Source organism: Coregonus lavaretus, assembly GCF_964263955.1.
Source record: "Coregonus lavaretus genome assembly, chromosome: 6".
Lineage (NCBI taxonomy): Eukaryota > Metazoa > Chordata > Actinopteri > Salmoniformes > Salmonidae > Coregonus > Coregonus lavaretus.
In genome coordinates, this window is record NC_139993.1 from 8,353,569 (window position 1) to 8,373,371 (window position 19,803).

Genomic DNA, 19,803 nt, shown 5'->3' on the forward strand with positions numbered 1-19,803 from the left:
ACGGGTGCGTATTGACAGAACTTTTAGCAATGGCAATAAAGCTACAATTGAGACGTGGCTGATTACTGTGCGCAATTTTCCATTTGTATGGCACAACAAGCAGGCAGCTATGCAATAAGAGGGTGTTTCAGCCCTTTGGTAGAGCTATAAGTTGTTATATATACCCCTGCTACATGCTAGCCTACTATTCAGCATTTGAACGTTTGTGAGTACAATAAACACTTGCATTTTCATTTTGTCTAAAGAACTATAGACTGCAGACTGCAAACTTCATCACATAATTCATTTTACCCAACTATTATGACGTGTTTTGATATTCTGCATTTCGTAAACGCCGCATCCATCTTTGGGGGTCCAGTGTTTAATGTAGGCTATAACCAAGTTGTTACACATCAACTTAAAAGATTTACAAAAAAAACATGATGTAAGTTTGGTAACAAGAACATGGACGACATTTCACAAATGTTTTTTGTGTATGCAATATCAGTCTTTACAGATATGAAAAGTATGTAGAGAATGTTCGCTTTGGGTTTAGTTTGTTGATATCTGTCCTTTTCAACATTTCATAATATTTTGCATTTTTATTTGATATATGACATACAAATAAATCAATTAAACATTTAGTGTAAAAAATGTGATTACTTAAAAACGTTCTCAACATATACTCGAAATAGTTTAGATAGGCCATGTAGCCATGCATGAACAATTAGCCTATCTAAAATGCATCTGTCATTTTTTAAAGTTTCTTTAAGCTATTAGTTTTGTCAAGATGAACAAAACAATATTTTCTTTCTTTGAAATATCATCAAGAATACAGACTGAAAAGTGTAGACATTTGTGATATTGTTTTGTCTAAACTAGACCCTGTTGTTCTAATCGGCTGAAATAATTAAGCCTACCAAAAACGTTTGAAAGTTTTAGACACATAAAAGTTAACAGCCTTTTCACAACGTTTTAAAATGTTAATGATTCAACGTAATCCACAAACAATGAACATTTGCCATTGATATTCAATTAGATGATCAACATAGGCTTTTATTGCCACTAATATTATTCCCACCACTAAACATACCATAGGTTACTATTAGCACCATATACCTAACACATTAGCACTTCTTTTATATACTAATTTAGTAGGCCTAGATGTATTTGATATTATTAGTATAGACTGCCAACAACATCATTCTAGCTATTTTACTATTGTTGTTAATACATTTTTCTTGTTATTAGTCTTTATAATTCGTTTTTATTGTCAGTATCATTACATTATGACTTTTAGTATAGCTATTATCAACACAGGCCTTCATTCAAAATTAGGAGAGGTAGCACAACAGTCACTGGTTATTATTTTAGAACATTCTCTATATTTCACTTTTGACAGTATGAAGACCTTCCCCACTATGGAATGGACGGAGTAGGGCTGCCCTCGACTATGTACGGGGACCCTCATGCAGCGCGCTCCATGCAGGCGGTTCACCTGAACCACGGGCCCCAGTTCCACTCGCACCAGTACCCGCACTCAACACACGCCAGTGCCATCCCGCCCAGTATGGGCTCCTCCGTCAACGACGCTATAAAAAGAGACAAAGATGCCATTTATGGGTACGTTTATTTTACTACCAACGTAAAGTGTATAGCCATTGGGGATATTAACCACCACAAATGTGAGCGATGAAAGTTTAAGAGAGAGGGAGGCTTTGGGAAATTCTCGCTAATTAGAACCTCTTCTGTGTAGGCTTGTTTAAACATTGTATATCTGTTTTGAAATGTTAATTTATGACATTGTCCCCTGAGATTTCGAAAAGATGCATAGGCTACGTTTGCATTTGGCTTTCAGTCTAAATATAATGTTATTTTGCATTCACAAAATTCATGATTTGGATGTAGCCTATTGTTTAACAGGAGCCAGTGGTTGAGTTAGATAACCTAACTCCCAAAATGTTTGTAAATCCAACTCTCAGAATTAAACAATTGTACATCAAACACATTCTCAAACTGCCCTGCCTACTTCACAATAATGTATAGGCAGCGTTGTTTATATTTGTGTACCATAATATAAGCCTATTTTCAGGGCAAAATTAATAGTCTTATACTCTATTGTAAAGCTCATAATGTAATCCCACTGAAGAATATGGTGTTATTTCGTTGTCCTAAAATGTTGAATCGTGTTCTAAATAAGGCACTCGAGGGCTGAGGTTGCCATACGACCAGTTATGCCTATATGACCAACTATTTTCATGCAGTAGGACTAGGCCTACTTGTATATCATTATTGTGCTGTTACATTTCTGAATGTTTTATTAGTGCAGTATTTATTCAACTTGCAACTGAAAACAGAAGGCAATGTGATTGAAAGTCGATGTAACCTACTTTCTTAGTTTGGGCCTATACCGACTCGCAAACTTTCCAAGGCGGCGTATAGTGTTAATGTCCTCTCTCTTCCTTTTAGGCACCCCCTTTTCCCACTTCTAGCACTGATTTTTGAAAAATGTGAATTAGCAACTTGCACACCGAGAGAAACTGGGGTCGCTGGAGGCGACGTGTGTTCCTCCGAGTCTTTCAATGAGGATATAGCAGTATTTTCAAAACAGGTTAGACATATCTATTTACTTGTTTTGGTGAAGTTCAAATTGTTCAAATTCTAATATTTTAGGGTAAATAACTGTTGTGCATATTTACATGTTGTGTAATTCTGAATTGTGAAAACTTTGTAAGCAAAGCTGTCCCATGCATGTGAACACCATGGTTATCAATGATGTACGACGCTCAGTAAACAGTGAACTTGTAACACTTTTGTTTCAGATTCGATCAGAGAAGCCTATATTTTCATCAAATCCGGAAATTGATAATTTGGTAAGAACTCACTTGCTTTAGGTCATTCACAAGAACAGTATCGAACAGTTGGCCTATGAATACATGCATTCATTGTCTACAGTAGCCGACACTTTAGTGTGAATTTGACTTTATCACAGTCCTTGTTATTAATGGTGTCATAACAGATACACGTTTGTGTAATCGTTTTCTGTCAAAACGATTTTCTTGTCATAAAGTTTGTTTGCTTTCATGCTAATTATTTTCATAATGTTGATCCTGATCCATTTTGTCTACACGTTTTTAATGGTCGTGCGCGTGCAAACACACGCACACACACACACACACACACACACACACACAATATTAATAATAATGTAATGCTCCAAAATGTGAATAAAAATGTTTTAATGCAAACCTTTTCCTCCTAGATGATACAAGCAATTCAAGTATTACGGTTTCATCTGCTCGAGCTGGAGAAGGTAGATTTACTCATAACCATCTCATGCACTGTGTGACTGATAGGCCTCGTGCTGTAAAAATCAGATATTTTATCGCAATCGATTGCGATGATGAATAGCATTATGCTATAACTTCGTAGTAGAGGTGTAATAGTGGTGGTAGTATATTTGGTTGCCCAAATAACATTTTTATGCTATGGAGTTGATAATGTTGCCATTGATGGATGCGCTTGCAAAATATTATGCGAGGGCGTTTATATAATAGTCGCCATATTGCTCATGTTAGGCCTATATTGCAACTTTCATTAGTGAGGAGATCACGTTGCTAAAGTATCCTACAGTTCTCGCACAATTATATAAAAAAAAAAGTAAGAAAAAAAAGTAATCATTCGTTTTTCTACAATTCATGTCAAATGTATGTAATGTAGTTCTGCTATTTTTGAAGCCAATTTGCTTGAATCGTAACTTAGGCCTGTCACAAGGGCAAGGGATAGGCAATTCTTTATAATATCACTAATTACCACCATCTACATTTTATTTTTTAGGGCTTTCCCATAGGGTATAGTGTTCACTCCGTTTTGATACATGTTTGCAGGTACACGAGCTATGCGATAATTTCTGTCATCGATACATCAGCTGCTTGAAAGGAAAAATGCCCATTGATTTGGTCATAGACGACAGGGACGGTGGAAATAAATCTGACAGTGAAGATTTTACAAGATCGTCTGGGCCTCTTGATCAGGTAAGCTCTTGCCTATCACATGCGTATTAATATAATTGTCTAATAAGTGCATTTGAATTGTAGGCCTATACAGAGAACACGTCGCACGCGTTTTATGCTGTCTAGATAGTTTTATCAAAATAGATAGGCCTATGGAAAAAATATAATTTAGGAAATTGTTGGCCTCCTCTTAGAGATATAGATTGATAAGTGACCTTAAAATAAATCAAATATCAAATGTAGGCCTACCCATTTGACAAAATGACAATGTGAACACAGTTTATATTCCATTTAATTTCCAAGCATAATAAATGGTTTCTACTTTTTTCTGACATGACCATTAACATGTTTTGGAAAAAACTTGTTTGAAGCAAGGATCCCGGTAAACAATAGCTTTTATTATATTACTTCATGATTAAATGCTTCGAGGGACTATGGGAAACATTTTAATTGTTATTATGCTATTTTATGGTGTTTTTATGTGTTAATTATGTTCATTGTGCTGCATGTGCTCGAAAAAGTTACCGTTGACCAAAAAAGGGGCAAGAGGTGAAGAGTCAAGTCTGCTCCTTTTTCGTGTGAATGCAATCAAGCCAGTTTTGAAGTCAAGTTGCACCCACCCTTTAAGCAAGGCTTTAGGAATATGGAATCCCTTCCTCCAAGTGCCATGTCAGCCACACAGAGACTTGTTAACCATTTAACAATGTATTTACCAAAGCAACGAGCATAAATTCAGGCAGCTTAGTGGAGTGTCAAATGGCGCACAACTCATATGTCTCGGTGTTTAGTTTCAAACACCCTCCCTAGCCTATGTCAGCCTGTTGTTGAGATGTTCTGAGTGTCCCATTCACTTTACTTCAGGCTTCCAAGCTCTGTATTATAAAATAGTCTTCTATCCAAGCTGTATTCTAGTGTGAATCAATCTACAATATATCACAAATTAATATGTATCCCATTCAGTCCTCTCACTGGTCCTCTGTAGCTCAGCTGGTAGAGCACGGCGCTTGTTACGCCAAGGTAGTGGGTTCGATCCCCGGGACCACCCATACACAAAAATGTATGCACGCACGACTGTAAGTCGCTTTGGATAAAAGCGTCTGCTAAATGGCATATTATATTATTATATTATATCAGGTAGTGAGACTTCCATCCAGTAGTACTTTGATCACATCTGCTGATTTGCACTTTGATAGCCTTCGTTGATTGTGCTGTCACCTGCCAGAGTATTTTTATTATTATCGATCAATCATCGTGATCAACTGATAAGCACGGGTCCCCTGAGTCTTATAAGCACTGTTTATTTATACTATTGATTAAACAAGTTGTGTGGCTCAGTTGGTAAGAGCGTGGCGCTAGCAACACCTGTCGTAGGCTCGATTCCCACTGGGGTTACATAGACTCAAATGTAAGTCGCTTTGGATAAAAGGGTCTGCTAAATGGGATACATTATGAAGTAGCACACTAAAGTGTAGCCCCTTGATGTGGAGGTCAACCCAATAACCTGTCCCACCAGCCGTCACTCTCCCACTCATAAGTCCATGCATGGTACAGCACCCGCCCGACACACACCCTACCTTGCAGGCACTTTGTCCCCACACCTCTAGCCCAATAGTGTACCATTTTCACACTTAATTCCACACTTAATTTCTCTTCTCAAGTGGGGCTGTATAGGGAGTACCTAACACTGGTTATGGGGGAATAGTGGGAGGTGGTGGCGGTGTTGTGTGTGTGTGTGTGTGTGTGTGTGTGTATGCATGTGTGTGTGTGTTTGTGTACATGTTTGAGTGCGTGTGTGTGTGTGTGTCTCGGTACTTGAAACCCTCCATCTCTCGGGAGTGGTTCCATTCTGATAGAACAAATCTCTTCAGCCCTATACTCACTCCCCCTCTTCCATCCCCCTTGCTAGTTTAGTTGGGAACTCCTCTTGTTGGAGTTGGCCATCGCTGCTTTAACCATTTGTGTTCTGAGCATATGTTCTAGATTACCACAGCCTGACGGCATTCACTTGGTATGCAGCGTAATACATTATATATATTTTTCATTTTTTTCCTTCCCAAAGAGGACTTATTATTAGTCATTTGCTGGTCAAAAACGATTATGAATAAATGGGTATGCATTCTGACCTGGAGTTAGCAATGAGTTAGCCACGATGCACCGCCAACTGAGGGGAGTAGCTAGTCAGTGTGGACAGGGCTGTTTGGCTGTGTGTTTGCAATGACTACAGGCTATTTCTCCTTTTCCCCACATGATATGTACTGCGTATGATATGGATATGATATGTAAGGAAACTAAGAATGTGGCTTTCGTGCCGACATACCTTTGGGTCTCCATCCATATCTCTTTTAATCAGTCGGCCGTGGATTATTCTCTATGACTAACTTCACTTAAAGCCCTTGGTTTCAATATGACGCATAGACCATTGACACGTTCTCTGTGGTAAATCGTAGCTTCTTGGCTGACTGTCGGTGTCATGTCATCCAATCAGATCTCGTGGAGCAGAGACCACGATGACACAGTGTCAGTTCGCTCGGCGGGGACGCCTGGGCCCTCCAGTGGGGGACACACATCACACAGTGGGGACAACAACAGTGAAGAAGGTAAGGATTCACTGATAGGTAAGATAACTGGATAGGTGTCCATCATTATTGCTTTTGTCTTTCAAGTATACTTTCATATCAGTGGGAGGAACGAGGAAGCTATTTTAGAGTTTTGGGACAGATCATATTCACTTACAGGTAAAAATACTAGAAAGGTGTCCACCATTATCGCGTTCGCCTATCAGGTACTTTCAGATTAGTGGGACAGTGTTGGGACTGATCCGATGTCAAGCCAATGAGGGAGTGTCACGTGTTGGCGAGTTTGGATTGGATGTGATGTTGACTAGAAAGAGAGACAGCAGAGAGAAAGAGAGAGTGAATGATGAGGGTTGACAGAAAAATGTGAATGCGGAGCTCAGACCGGGACTGGATCTGGAAGAAAGGGCGCATTATGTTCTAGTCGACTGAGCGACGATTTATATACCAGCCTCTGCACCTCTTTTATTTGGACATGGGGAAAGTGTAATAACAGAGAGCAGTACACACACACACACACACACACACACACACACACACACACACACACACACACACACACACACACACACACACACACACACACACACACACACACACACACACACACACACATTCGATGCTAGGCTAGCTCCTAATGGTTGAGGTAGAGAAGAAAACTTAAAGGGACTCTCTCTCCTCTGCTATTGGCCGTCTTTATGAGCAGGGATCTGGGTTCGTGGACTCCCGCCACACTGTCAAAATAGTTTCAATCAGATGTGTATCACCTATTACCAGGGCCATTTGCAAAGTGCTGTTTGTGTGCCAAGTGCAACAAGCGCTCAGGGGTTTTGTTATCTCCCGCATACATTTTCAGTTTAGCACCGCCACGGGTGGACTGCTTCGGGGATATCTGTGTGTTTTAACTCCCAAACACAAATACTGTCACACAGCCAGAACACAAGGCCCAGAACACAAACACCCCTAATGCCCTTTTTATTCCCCATTTGGATGGTTGGGGAATTGTGGCTCCTTCAAGGGAAGTATTTGACAGAAACATATTGGTTGAGCTTCTGTTGGAAAGTGGATTCTTGGTTGATCCATATTGGGGGATGTAGTCCAGTGATACCTTTACACTGGCTCCTTGCATCTCCTAGATAGGCCAGAGAAGCTACCATTGGATAGTCATGGTTTTCTGACTTTTCAGGAAAAACCTGATGCATACCTGAGGAGAGATTTGTTATCTCTCACTTTAACTGTAGGGAGGGGAGGTGTAAGTGCCGGGAAAAAGAGGGAGGAAGAAAGAAACCAGAGGGAAAGCTGGTAAATAATGTCCCAAAGAAGGCAAACAGTTTCAATGACTTAGTTCATCGCTATGGTGATGTCTGCAGTTTGGTCAGACATTTAGCTTCTGTTCATTTGAACTTGCTGGTAGCCAATAGAGAAAGTCCATCCAAGACAAGTAGTCAATTCATCTCAATCTTTCCTTTGTGCAATGTCCGTGTTTTGTTGTCCATGGTTGCTTGAAGTTATCACAGACCTGAGCAGCGAGGCCATTCTTCACAGACCCTTGGATTGGCCGGCAATGGTCACATGGCTGCCTCGCTCCTATGGAGAAGTGTGTCTTGCAAGAAATGACCAATGGTGGAAGCGTGGTACAAAATAAAAGGTCCTCTCTCCTCCCAGGCCCCTTTCACCAGACCATGGCCAATAACATTTTGTGCAAACACTTCTGAAAAGTTCAGCAATTGAGCAGGCCAGCAGCTGCTGCGAGCGCCGAGCTTTGACAGCTTGACTTATAATGTTTGCGTGAACAGTGCGAGTGGATTTTTGTGCCTCTTAATCTTGATGCTGGAAGAGAAAGGAGCGAGCAGCGATATTGAACGGTAGAAGAGAAAAAGGGTGAGAAAAGAATGAGGGCAACGGGAATAAAAGAAAGAAGAGGGAGAGAGAGTGAAAGAGGGTGAGCAATGAACCCTTTGGTTTGGCGTGGGCACGGTCAAGGCTGCATAACCACAGCTGAGCTGACTTCATGTTCAGAGTTTTTTTCGGGGCCACAAATTCCTTTGTATGGCCTCACTCCTTCACTGGAAGCCAGACAGGAAAGCCGAGAGTAGCAGCAACTTCCCATGCCACTACCACTTTCTCCGGACCTCCCCAAGTCACTGCATCGCTTTGCTCCTTCCTTCGTCTTTTCACACAAGCCCCCTTCACAGTCACACATAGCTGGATGTAGAGGACGAGGATTTGACATGTGCAGCTCTAGTCACTGTAGGGCATTTCACAAGACACCTATCCTCCCCCCGTCTCCACCCGGTACACAGGTTGTCGCTGTGAAGCTCGCAGCTGTCACAAACCATTAGTAGGTTGGGCCCAAAGTCACCCCGGCGGCGGCGTATCTCTCCTCGTGGTGTTGGACTAGAGAACGCTGCCGCAACACGGTGCAGTGTGGAGTGTAAATCAGCCTGAGGGAGCCCGTCGTCATCCCCCTAATGATGCCGAGAGCTTGTTTATGGACTTTTATGATTATTTCCACCTTCTCAGACTCTTGTCGGTCCCCGTAGAATCTCACCTCTGTTTTGGCGGCAGAGGTAATGGCAGGAGAAGCCTAAGCAAAGTCAACCGCCAAGCTAGTTCCCCGGGACCACCCATACATAAAAATGTATGCGCACATGACTGTAAGTCGCTTTGGATAAAAGCGTCTGCTAAATGGCATATTATTATTTTTATTATTAGTGAAGTCACCACTGGTATTATACTAATGTGGTCGGTAGCTGCCATATGCCTGCTCTGCTCGGCTTTAACTGACTGTCTCTAACCTTGCCAGTTGCTGTTAAAAGGGGGGGGAAATAAATGAAAATGAACCTCATTACAGGGCAGAAGAGGTGCAATAAAAGGACTGGCTCAGACGTTTCTCTGGCACTTGACGAAAATACTGCGTACGGCATGATTGGTAATTGCATTTTGTGGAGGAGAGGTTAGCAGTTAGTGAGGGCTTTGCTAAAGATGAACTTGACGTAATGTTGGATCGAAGGAAGTCTTGTCCCAGATCTGTTGTGCTGTCTTGCCAACTCCTATGATAGAGTTGGCAAGACGGTGCAGAGAGATCTATGGCCAGGCTACCTTCAATCCAGCATTTCCTCCAGTTCATCTTTAGCAAAGCCCCCGCTGTGCCCCAGACAATGACCATAGGAGTTGGCAAGGCAGGACAAACAGATCTGAGACCAGGCTAGATCGAAGGAGCATTCACATCCAATGAGACATCTTGGATTACGAACCCAGGGCCAGCAGTGTAGCTCTCCCGGCCAGATGGGAGCTGAGTAAACATAGAAGACGAACTTTAGCGGAAAAAACAGCGAGAGGAACAAACTGGGTATTAAATCATTGGCTGGTTTTGGACGACATCTGCATCCCAAACGGCACCCTATTCCTTACATAGTGCAGCACTATGGACCCTGGTCAAAAGTAGTGCACTATGTAGAGAATAGGATGCCATTTGGGACGCACACTAGGTCTGTGATATCTTGGAGATGTACTGTATGGATTTTGGGGGTGGATAGATGGTGCTCTGGGTGGGTCATATCAAATCCACAGTACAGTGAGTCAGAGAGTTCAACCCCTGGCTTAAAAGCTTTCTGAGATGTATATTCATAAATCTTTACAAAATAAAATAAAATGTCCTGGGGAGGGTTGGTGCATCGCGTGTACAGTACATGGGAGTGTTTTGATTGGAACATTGAAGAATCAACCTATTCGTTCAGACGCTCTCATCTGATAAATATATGAAGGTTTCTTGGATGACGATGTTAATGAGTCAATCGTCAGAAATGTAGAGAGAAATATATTTTTCACCAGATCCATCCATATTTCAGCTTTAGAGCTTTCTCCTCGCATTCCGATAGACTGTAGCAGTAACTCTATTGCGGCATCCTACAGTTTGATCAATATTTTCAGAGCAGTGATAAAACTGTGTAAAAAGGGTAGAATTTCTGAAGAAAAAATTATCCGTTGCTGTCTTTTGCCCAGGATGCTGTAGCAGAATTCTCTCCTTTTGGTTGAAAACATTTCTGTTTTAATGCACCAACGAAACACATTCAGCTAAACAATGCCAGGAAAGCACGATCGCTGGCTAATCATGTACAATTTTTAAATATTCCTTCCACAACCCAGAGGAGCTATGTTGAAAGGTTAGAATTCCTGAAGCAAAATGAGCAGTTGTTGACTGTTGTCCAAGAGAAGATAGCAGGTTACCATGTTGTAGCAGAATGGTCTGTCGTTATTCCCACCATAACCCGGCGAAAGTGTGTCAAGAAATTACGTTTCTGAAGTTAAACGAGCAGTTGCTGTCTGTTTGTCCAAGAGGAGATAGTCGGTTGCCAGGTTGGAGCCGAAATGTCCCAAACCGCCCCCCCTTAGCTCCCCATGGAACCAGCCACCCACACTAACTGTTGCCTTTGTTTGGACAGGTGACTGCATGGACAACGGGGTGGCCTCTCCCAGCACTGGGGACGACGACGACCCTGACAAGGAAAAGAGGGATCGTCACAACAAGAAGCGAGGTATCTTCCCTAAAGTGGCCACCAACATCATGAGGGCGTGGCTCTTCCAGCACTTGACGGTGAGTAGAGTGGTGGATCACCATTACACTTCTTAGAAGCCAAGCAGTGAGACCTCGATACCGGCGGCCATTTTGAGCTCCATGTTATGCCCTTTAGCCTCAGTTACGCCCCAGGTATGTCATGTCACCTCAAGACTCTTTATGGGTGTTTAGGGTTGTTGTGACAAGTCTGAAATGTAGCGATGAGGGAGGGGACTTTTCCACTGCGGCCTAGCAGGTTTAGGAGGATTTGGCTGTTGAAATGACTTTTGAAATGACCACCGAAGTTGCCAAAGTGAACCATGCATGCGGGTGTTTACGTGTGTGTTTGTTTGACTAGGCATGTCAAAGCTATAGTGAGAATTATTTTGTAGATAACTTCTCCCTAACTCTCCTGTCAGTAGCTACGAGTGAAGTGAGTTGTGAGAAAAGACTTTGGTTAACATTTACACCATCCAATAGAGCTAGAACGAAGTAGCAGTAAAAAGGGAGGCCATATTCTCTGTGTCCATAGTCTCACGGATACAGACTGTTAAAGGGAGACATATCTGACAGACACGGACATATCTGATTTACAGCTTTGGCCAAAGCTAGCAAGCTAGTCAATTGGCCAGCAGGCCTCTGAGAGAGAAACACTGAGAGGATTTTGCTATGCAGGCATTTCCCCCCTTTTCCTGTCTGGGCTCCATACAAGGAGAGGCTAAATCAGGATGTCTCGATGGGTGTCAAGGTGGCTGCCAGGACCTACCACTGAACCTGGGGGTAGATGCAGCCTGCAGCAGATGGGATGTGGGAGAGAGGGAGGAGAGATAACCCAGGTAGAGAGAGAGAGGGAGGAAGAGAGGGAGAGAGAGTTGACCATAGACATTCCCAGGTTCTCTGGAGAGTAAAATGTTGGTGTGTGTGTGCATTGTCAGTTAAGTGGTATTTAGAACTATGAGCACAGTATCTTCCATTTCCACCATATCGATTCTCAAGGACTAAGTAAATGTTTATGCATGTGGTCTAGCAAGCTGGCTGTGTGTGTGTGTGTGTGTGTGTGTGTGTGTGTGTGTGTGTGTGTACCACGAATCCTGGTGAGAAATAGGCGGCACTGTTGCCCCTCCAACAGGGAACCACAGGTCTTTTCTTTCTCTCTTCACCCACTCACACAAATGGTATTTTCCTTTTTAATAGATCAAGAAATGAGTGGTAAACGAAAGCCATTGCCCAGAAAAGCCCAAAGGAGACCCTGACTGCATCCCAAATGGAACCCCATTCCCTATACAGTGCACTACCTATAACCAGGGCCCATAGGGCTCTGATCAAAAGTAGTGCACTATGTAGGGAATAGGGTACCATTTAGGAAACAGCCCCTCTGCTTGTTTTCTGCACACGGGGCTCCCCAATGAAAAGGTCATTATGTGATAGGGTAATGGGACGAAACCCAGGCGTTCAGATTGTTGCCATGCCCACTGCATTGTGGGAGGTTCCACTGGGATTGGTGGGTCATTACCACGGTGAGGGGGTAGGAGGCGGGGTGAGGAGCGACGGAGGGGGAAGGGGTTAGCAAGCTCCCGCCCTCATTTTTTATTTATTAATTATTATTATTTATTTATTTCTCCCTCTTAGTTGTGCACATAATATTAAAGCCTGCGAGTGAGAGGGGAGCCACAGCTTGTAAAAGAGAAACCACAACAGAACGTGCTGTTTTCTTCACATGTTTCCGCTTCTCTTTTTACAAAGTGTTTCATGTAAAAAAACAAAAATCAACTGGAAGCCATAATCCCTGTTAATGCAATTAGAGGCTAATTTGCCACCCTCTTGCTCACAGATGTGCTGTAATAATAATGTGTGCTCCAACCCTGCAAGCACATTCTACCCAAACCTGAGCAGAAACGGGTGGGAAAGAAGTTGTGCTAGGTCACTAAGTGTACTGTAACTTTGTTTATTGAAGTTGGGTTTGAATAAATTACAAGTTACCTGTAATTAAAAAACACCCACATCTGTGAGTTACGGAATGCTTTGGTTACACAGAGGTGAAGAGAACTTCTGAACTGGCAAACTGCTCAGTTAGACAAGTAGGGTGGAGATGGCCTAATTCCCGAACCTTAGAGTGCCCATAACCCAGAGTACCTTAGAGTGCACATAACCCATGCAATGTAGAAACATTTATATCCTGCTTTCCTGTCCTCTGGAAAAAGGAATGCCTTCCTAAGCAGAAAAAAGAGGAGTCTGGCTAGCGTTTCACAGGAAGCCTCTGGAATGACCTCATCCCCTCTCGCCCCAGGATCATCAAAGGTCAAAGTTCGACAGGTCATTTGAACCCATTCGTCATTGGTTGTTTATTGCCAGAGCCCCCTTGGATGTTGACGCGCCAGTCACCCATGGCAAACTGTGGTGTGCCACACAGCAGCCTGTACCCTGGCAGGAATCCCTGTCCCATGCCAACGGCCGCCAGCCAACCCCATCCCCCTCCCTGTTCCCCCTCCCCCATCTACCCAGAGGCACATTTATAATGCGGTCTTGCCCTGATGTCATTAGATCTGGGACATGAAATGATACAAATAAAAAATGTACTATGGCCTGACTGGTCTCTCCTGACCCCCCCAAAAAAATCCTGGACTTCCCAAGCTTGTCCCCATACACACTGTGTATTTACTGTCCCCCCCCCCCCCCCGACTAGCCCCACTCATGTACGTGTGACGAATCCATCCAAAAATATTCATATTTGTAAATTACATTTAGTCCCGGGACCTACAGTTCCTGATTATTCCTTAATTCCATCCAAGCAAGCACTCAGAATCGTTGGCGCCACCCAATTAAAGAATAAAGAACATTACACATGGTGTATAATCGTGTCTCGGCCTCTTGGACTAAAAATATGACCCTCCCTTTTTAGCTGAATGCTCCTCTTTGTTGGGGCAGCAATATCTGAAGTTCTTCTTACCACTGTTTTTAAACTTTTCTTTTAGTTCCTCTTTGTTCTCGATGCCCATTTGAGTTATTTGAGTTCCAGGGAAACATTTGGAAGTAATGAGAAGACGAGTATTGGAGTCAGTGGCAATCCAATTACGTACATAGTGCACTACTAGCCCATAGGGCTTTGGTCAAAAGTAGTGCACTATGTAGGGAATAGGGTGCCATTTGAGACTGATACAAAGAAGGGAGGGGCAGAAAGAAGGGGCAGCCAAACAGGGTCTTTTTAGGAGACCTGTGGGGCATCTGTTCATTTATCCAATGCTGGCGCCCCATTGTGTCAGGGGACGGTCTTCGCTCTTTCTCTGGGTCCCTCACCCTGCAGTGAAAACATCATCCATTACCTTTTTGACAGGCCCCCAGGGTACCCCAGGGGCTTGGGACTCAGCGCCCAGCGGGGGTCACCTTTATTGACCTCCCCAGAAATCCAGCATGTGGTCACATACATCACTGGCTCGGGCCTTTTTCTCTGACAAGGTAAATGGGCAGTGTTTAGATCCGAAAAGATAATGAAGTGAGGAGAAGAGGGCCGATGGACGGAGGAGATTGGCAGATGGCAGTACACAGTGAATGGGGGAAAGTGGACACAGGTTCAAGTTTTAGCCAAGTTTGATTGGGGGTGCGCTGGGAGATGAGGTCAGCAGTTATACCTGACTTGTTGGTGCTGTATGGTGTTGCTCTGCAATTCATCTTTGGGAGCAGCGATACTTTGAGCTGGAATTTTTTTGTTTCTTATTTTGTCTTGATTGCTTTTCCCTATAGCAGCTGGACACACGTAGGATGTGTGTGGCCTGTTGCATTTTTTTTGGAGTGTCCCTCTCCTTACCCTTGCCAAAAGGCCACAAACGGCTAAGAAATCTGAGTTTGTTGAGAGCACTGGATATTGAAGGCTTTGTGAAGTTTAGCATTTAGCCTTACTCTAGTTCAATTGCATCCCATCTAAAGCTAGGGATCTCTCCAGGGATGTAGTGTTAAATAAAGGTGGGTGAACTCTGCAGATCGTGATGACAAAAATAAAGTTTAAAAAAGCTCCTTAAATTTGGTTCAGATACAGTACATTTACCCTCCACTACGCCGCCGGTTCTCTCACCTCTTGCCTGTCCTCCTCAGCTGTATCAGGTTGTGGGCACGGCGGACCGACCGCCCTCGGAGTGGCTCCTCACTCCAAATGAGGAGTAATTACAACCTCCTAACAGGTTTACTGGTCCAGTAAACAACATAATCACCCTCCCAAAACTTCTCCTGATTTGGCCTGGGCTGATCACTCAGTCGTGAACTCAAAGAGCTCACAGCTCAAACCCCCATTTGCTCACAGCAACCCTTCCCTCCAACCAGCAGGTGTGGAACAGAGTGGCAAGCCCCCCTGCCTCCCCTCTTACCCCATAGCCGTGAAATGCCACGTATTCTGTTACTGCCGTTTACTAATGAGATTGGTCAGTAGTAGGTACTCCCACTCATTAGAGGCCCTTGTTTGGGGGGGGGGGGGGTTTGGTTGACGCGCTCCATCGCTGGGGCTATCAGCAGAGGAATGTAGCCTGGGGCTTTGGGCCCTGTTTAAGGCCTTCATTGGCCTGCCTGCCTGGCTGGATGGCTGGCTGCTAGGTGGGAGGCTGGTGGTAGACTGGTTCAGCTGGCCTGTCACCACCTAGGCTGCCTCACAACCCACAGCCCAGCGGCAGCCACTTAGTGGTCGACACCAGGCCAGGCAGGGCCCACTATGTGAGTTGTAGTGTAGTGTGTTGTAGGAGGGTGGAAGAGTGTATGGTGTGTGTGTGTGTGTGTGTGTGTAGAGTATGTCCATGTGTGTATGTGTGAGTGCGTACGTGCATCCGTGCATACTCACACATGTGCATGTGTGTTTACCCCCCTCCAACCAACACCCCTCCAACACTCACTCTCTCGCTAGTTTGAGAGAAAAGCCCCCTTTACATTTGATGTGTTCAGACCTGCCTGCTAGGATCGGCCTGGTTGACGACGCTTCCCTCTGTTGCTGTTAATGTGGTGCTGAAAGAGATGGCGACGGGGTGTTCCCCTCGGAGTGGTCAGGCCGGCTGGAAGTGGAGAGGGAGAGGGAGGGAAACTGTTGACTGTTGATAGTCTCAGTATCCGATGCTAACAGTTGAAAACAAGTGACATTAATTTTCAGGTAGAGTCAATTGTGTTAAAAAGTCAAACAAGTTATATTCCTTTTCAGGTAGAATTTGTTGTTTGTAAAAGTTAGTTGCTTGGAAGATAAGACAAGTTAGGCTCATTTTCAGGTTAGTTGTTTGGAAGCTAAGCCAAGTTACATTCATTTTCAGGTTAGTTGTTTGGAAGCTAAGCCAAGTTACATAAATGTTCAGGTTAGTTGTTTGGAAGCTAAGCCAAGTTACATAAATGTTCAGGTTAGTTGTTTGGAAGCTAAGCCAAGTTACATAAATGTTCAGGTTAGTTGTTTGACAGCTAAGCCTTAGCGCAGCTCTGTTGCCCCCAGGTATTTGTGTTGATCTGCACTACTTTGTTGCTGTTGGTGTCCTCTGTCTCCTTGGAGATTTGGCGTCAGTTAGCCATTCACCTGGAGGGCATGGTTTCATTCTGTCCCAACATGCTAGAACGCAGTCCTTGCTTGAGCATGGAGTGGCTGCTAGCTGGCGGCAGATCTGTGTTGCCACTCATGTCAGAGTGCTCCGAGTATAATTTTCCTATAGGCACAGATCTAGGATCAGCTTTAAATGCTATATATAATCCTAACGTTAACCTTTATAGTGAAAAATCACAAACTGACCTTGGATCAGCGTTGAGAGGCAAATGTATCTTTCTCGTGTCAGAGCCAAGGGTCATGTCCAGTAGGGAGAAAACTTTTGAAACAGACCAAAAAGGGGAGGTACTGAACTGAACTTGTCCAATAGGAACACATATTTTAAGGTTTTGGTTGCAAATCGTTTCGCTACAGTGTGCCCTACTGAACAGGACGAAGGCCTCAGTGCTGATTACAGGGTTGGAGATGGCCCGGCCTTAACTCTGGGGCGGTTAGCTCTGGATCGGTTAGAGCCGCTAGTCCTTGCTAACAGGATTATAATTCATAATGAGCGGGTGGGTCGGGATTAGGTCCCAGAGTGGAATCTCTGAAATTAGGCCTGAGGTTACCAGCCTTTCCTGTGTGTGTGTGTGTGTGTGTGTGTGTGTGTGTGTGCGTGTGTGTGTGCGTGAGTGTGTGTGCACGTTTGTGCATGTGTGTGCATGTGTGTGACTGTGCTGTCACTTTTGTGTTCTGGGAAAATGTTATGGTATCTTAACTTGTTTTCCCTTATGAATGTCATTGTAGAGATTGGTTCAAGGCTAGTTAAATTCGCTGGTATGTTGGTTGTTTGATGGTCTGTCATGATGGTGTCAGCATTTTGACTTTGATGTAAATAGTTCTGTTATGATTCCTACAAGGGGTCATAAAAATTCTAGTTCGCTCCAGGACAATGTGAAGATCAAAGAGTTTGTGTCCCTGGGTTTTTTCAAACTTTCTCATAAATGTTTTGCTGCTATTTATCCTTCTCTTAGTTGATAGAATTATCCACGTTATTCAGGAACAAAGGGCACTGGGAGGAACATGGAACGTAGCCGGCAGACAGCGAGGGACAATTTGATGAGGCGACACTGAGATAATAACTTTCTGTGGCGAATTAGACTCAGTTTAGGCCAATTACCTACAATCAAATCACATGGAAACAAGAGGGCGAGGCAGCCATTACCAATTGATTCAGTGGTGGGAAAAAAAACTCAATAACATCAAAGACCCTCTCCCTGTCGCCACAGAAACCGGATGTGGTAGATAAATATTCTCCAGGTGAAAGCGTGTCATTTCTAGCTTTGTGCCTGTGTGGAATTGGCCTGCGGGTGTTTGGCGTCTCAGATGGTTTGAACTGGTCACAGTGGAGGTCTGATTTCTAATGTTAAATAGCATTAGATGTTATGAAGCGTTGGGACAGTAGATGTTTTGACCTTTTCCTCTTATGGTCAATCCAAAGTTTGACCTCCTTTCCTATATCCTAGCTCCCTTATTCTCACTGACTTGAGAGGTCTGGGGATGGTTGAAAGCCATAAGCTTGGTTTAGTTACTGACATAGTGCTCGCCTATCCATTTCTTTTAGATTAGGGAGTAGGAGGGGAAGGTAAATAGAAACGGGAGCGCTGTTAAATGCATTGGGATTCTTCCCGTGTGACTTACACTCCCATCTCTACACACACACGCGCACTCACGCACACACGCCTGTATCTATATCCCACCACTGCAAAGAGAACCAGCTCAACCTACTCGAGGTCATATCAGGAGCTTTTGTGTGTGTATGTGCAAAGCACCAGTAGCACCCCTAATTAATGTAGCTGTTTCTCCACTCGGCTAAACGCTTTAATTGGCTCACACACACACTCACATTCACACTCATATATACACACACACACACACACACACACACACACACACACCATTAATTATGCTCCATTTCATATTGCCCTAATGAGTCTTTGGAGCCACACCTCCGTTTGTGTTTGTTCACGCTAATTAGCCGGCGCTGCTTTTAAGCTAGCACAGCCACAACAACACAAACAACACAAAAGCCGTTTTCTGTTTTTGTTTTCTTTCAGTTACTATTTCCTTTATATTCATGTGTTCTTTCTTTCTCTTTTTCTCGTTGAAACAGCATCCTTACCCTTCGGAAGAGCAGAAGAAACAACTGGCCCAGGACACAGGGTTAACGATCCTACAAGTCAACAATTGGTGAGTTGTATTGGGGTTGTTTGGTGTCTACATGTGTTTACATGGAAGTAATACTTGAATGCATTCAGTTGTACAACTGACTAGGTATACCCCGTTCCCTTATTTCCCTTATAATACTTAGGCTGCGTCCCAAATGGCACCCTATTCCCCATAGGGCTCTGGTCAAAAGTAGTGCACTATATAGGGAATAGGGTGCCATTTGGGATGCAGCCTTAGTTAGTTTACCCCGCCCCAGGCAACCTAGGTCTAATGATTTGAATGATTAATTCCTCTGGGAACACCCAACTGAAAATATCCCCCCTTACAGTCGGTTGGCTTCAGTTAATTGGAATGAGAGGAAACCTGTAGAATAATTCCAGTGGTGCGGGGTGCATTTACTACATTATTTACTACTCTGAATGAAACTAGGACATTTCACTGTACTTTGATCTATTTTATGAATAAATATTAACAGTTATTAACGAAGAATGAGGTAATAGCCTGCAAGGTGTTTTATTCTGGCTGGTTATGGAGGCAAAACATAGACAAGAATGATGATTCAATCACTCTATGAGAAATCTCAATCTTCACATGTACAGATGTACAGACATCCTAGCCAACTGAACCCTAGCCTAGGCAAATATATGCAGCAATATACATTAGCAAATACAGAATACAGAAAATGCAATCAATGGTTTATGGTATAACTCTACACCATTCCAACTACTGTTTAGCCTTTGCTATATGCATGCACTATGTACAGTATTTCCCTATATGCATCTGTCAAAAGGAATACTCACAGAACAATGCCTCTGTCAATCCTATAGCTATTGTATTCAGTAATCATTTGCCTATGAACCGGAGTTATACTGTTAGCACTGTGGCGGTTTGCCCGAGTTGGAAGTCCACTGTGGCAACTCACCCTGCACTATCATCTCAAACATAAATATCACTGTCATGTCTACCTCTGATAAGCCT

At 43.5% G+C, this 19,803-nt stretch overlaps 1 protein-coding gene across 1 annotated transcript in view; it reads left to right on the plus strand.

The window, feature by feature from the left end:
• The first annotated feature begins 1,387 nt into the window (after positions 1–1,387).
• Positions 1,388–19,803, plus strand: part of LOC311130415 (homeobox protein Meis1) — a 33,872-nt gene continuing 15,456 nt past the window's right edge. Inside the window, exons 1-8 of the mRNA XM_084163139.1 lie at positions 1,388–1,602; positions 2,449–2,590; positions 2,802–2,852; positions 3,242–3,292; positions 3,867–4,013; positions 6,478–6,589; positions 11,011–11,162; positions 18,770–18,846. Coding sequence (XP_084019265.1) covers positions 1,406–1,602; positions 2,449–2,590; positions 2,802–2,852; positions 3,242–3,292; positions 3,867–4,013; positions 6,478–6,589; positions 11,011–11,162; positions 18,770–18,846 — 929 coding nt within the window. The 5' untranslated portion in view covers positions 1,388–1,405. The remainder of the gene's footprint in view (positions 1,603–2,448; positions 2,591–2,801; positions 2,853–3,241; positions 3,293–3,866; positions 4,014–6,477; positions 6,590–11,010; positions 11,163–18,769; positions 18,847–19,803) is intronic.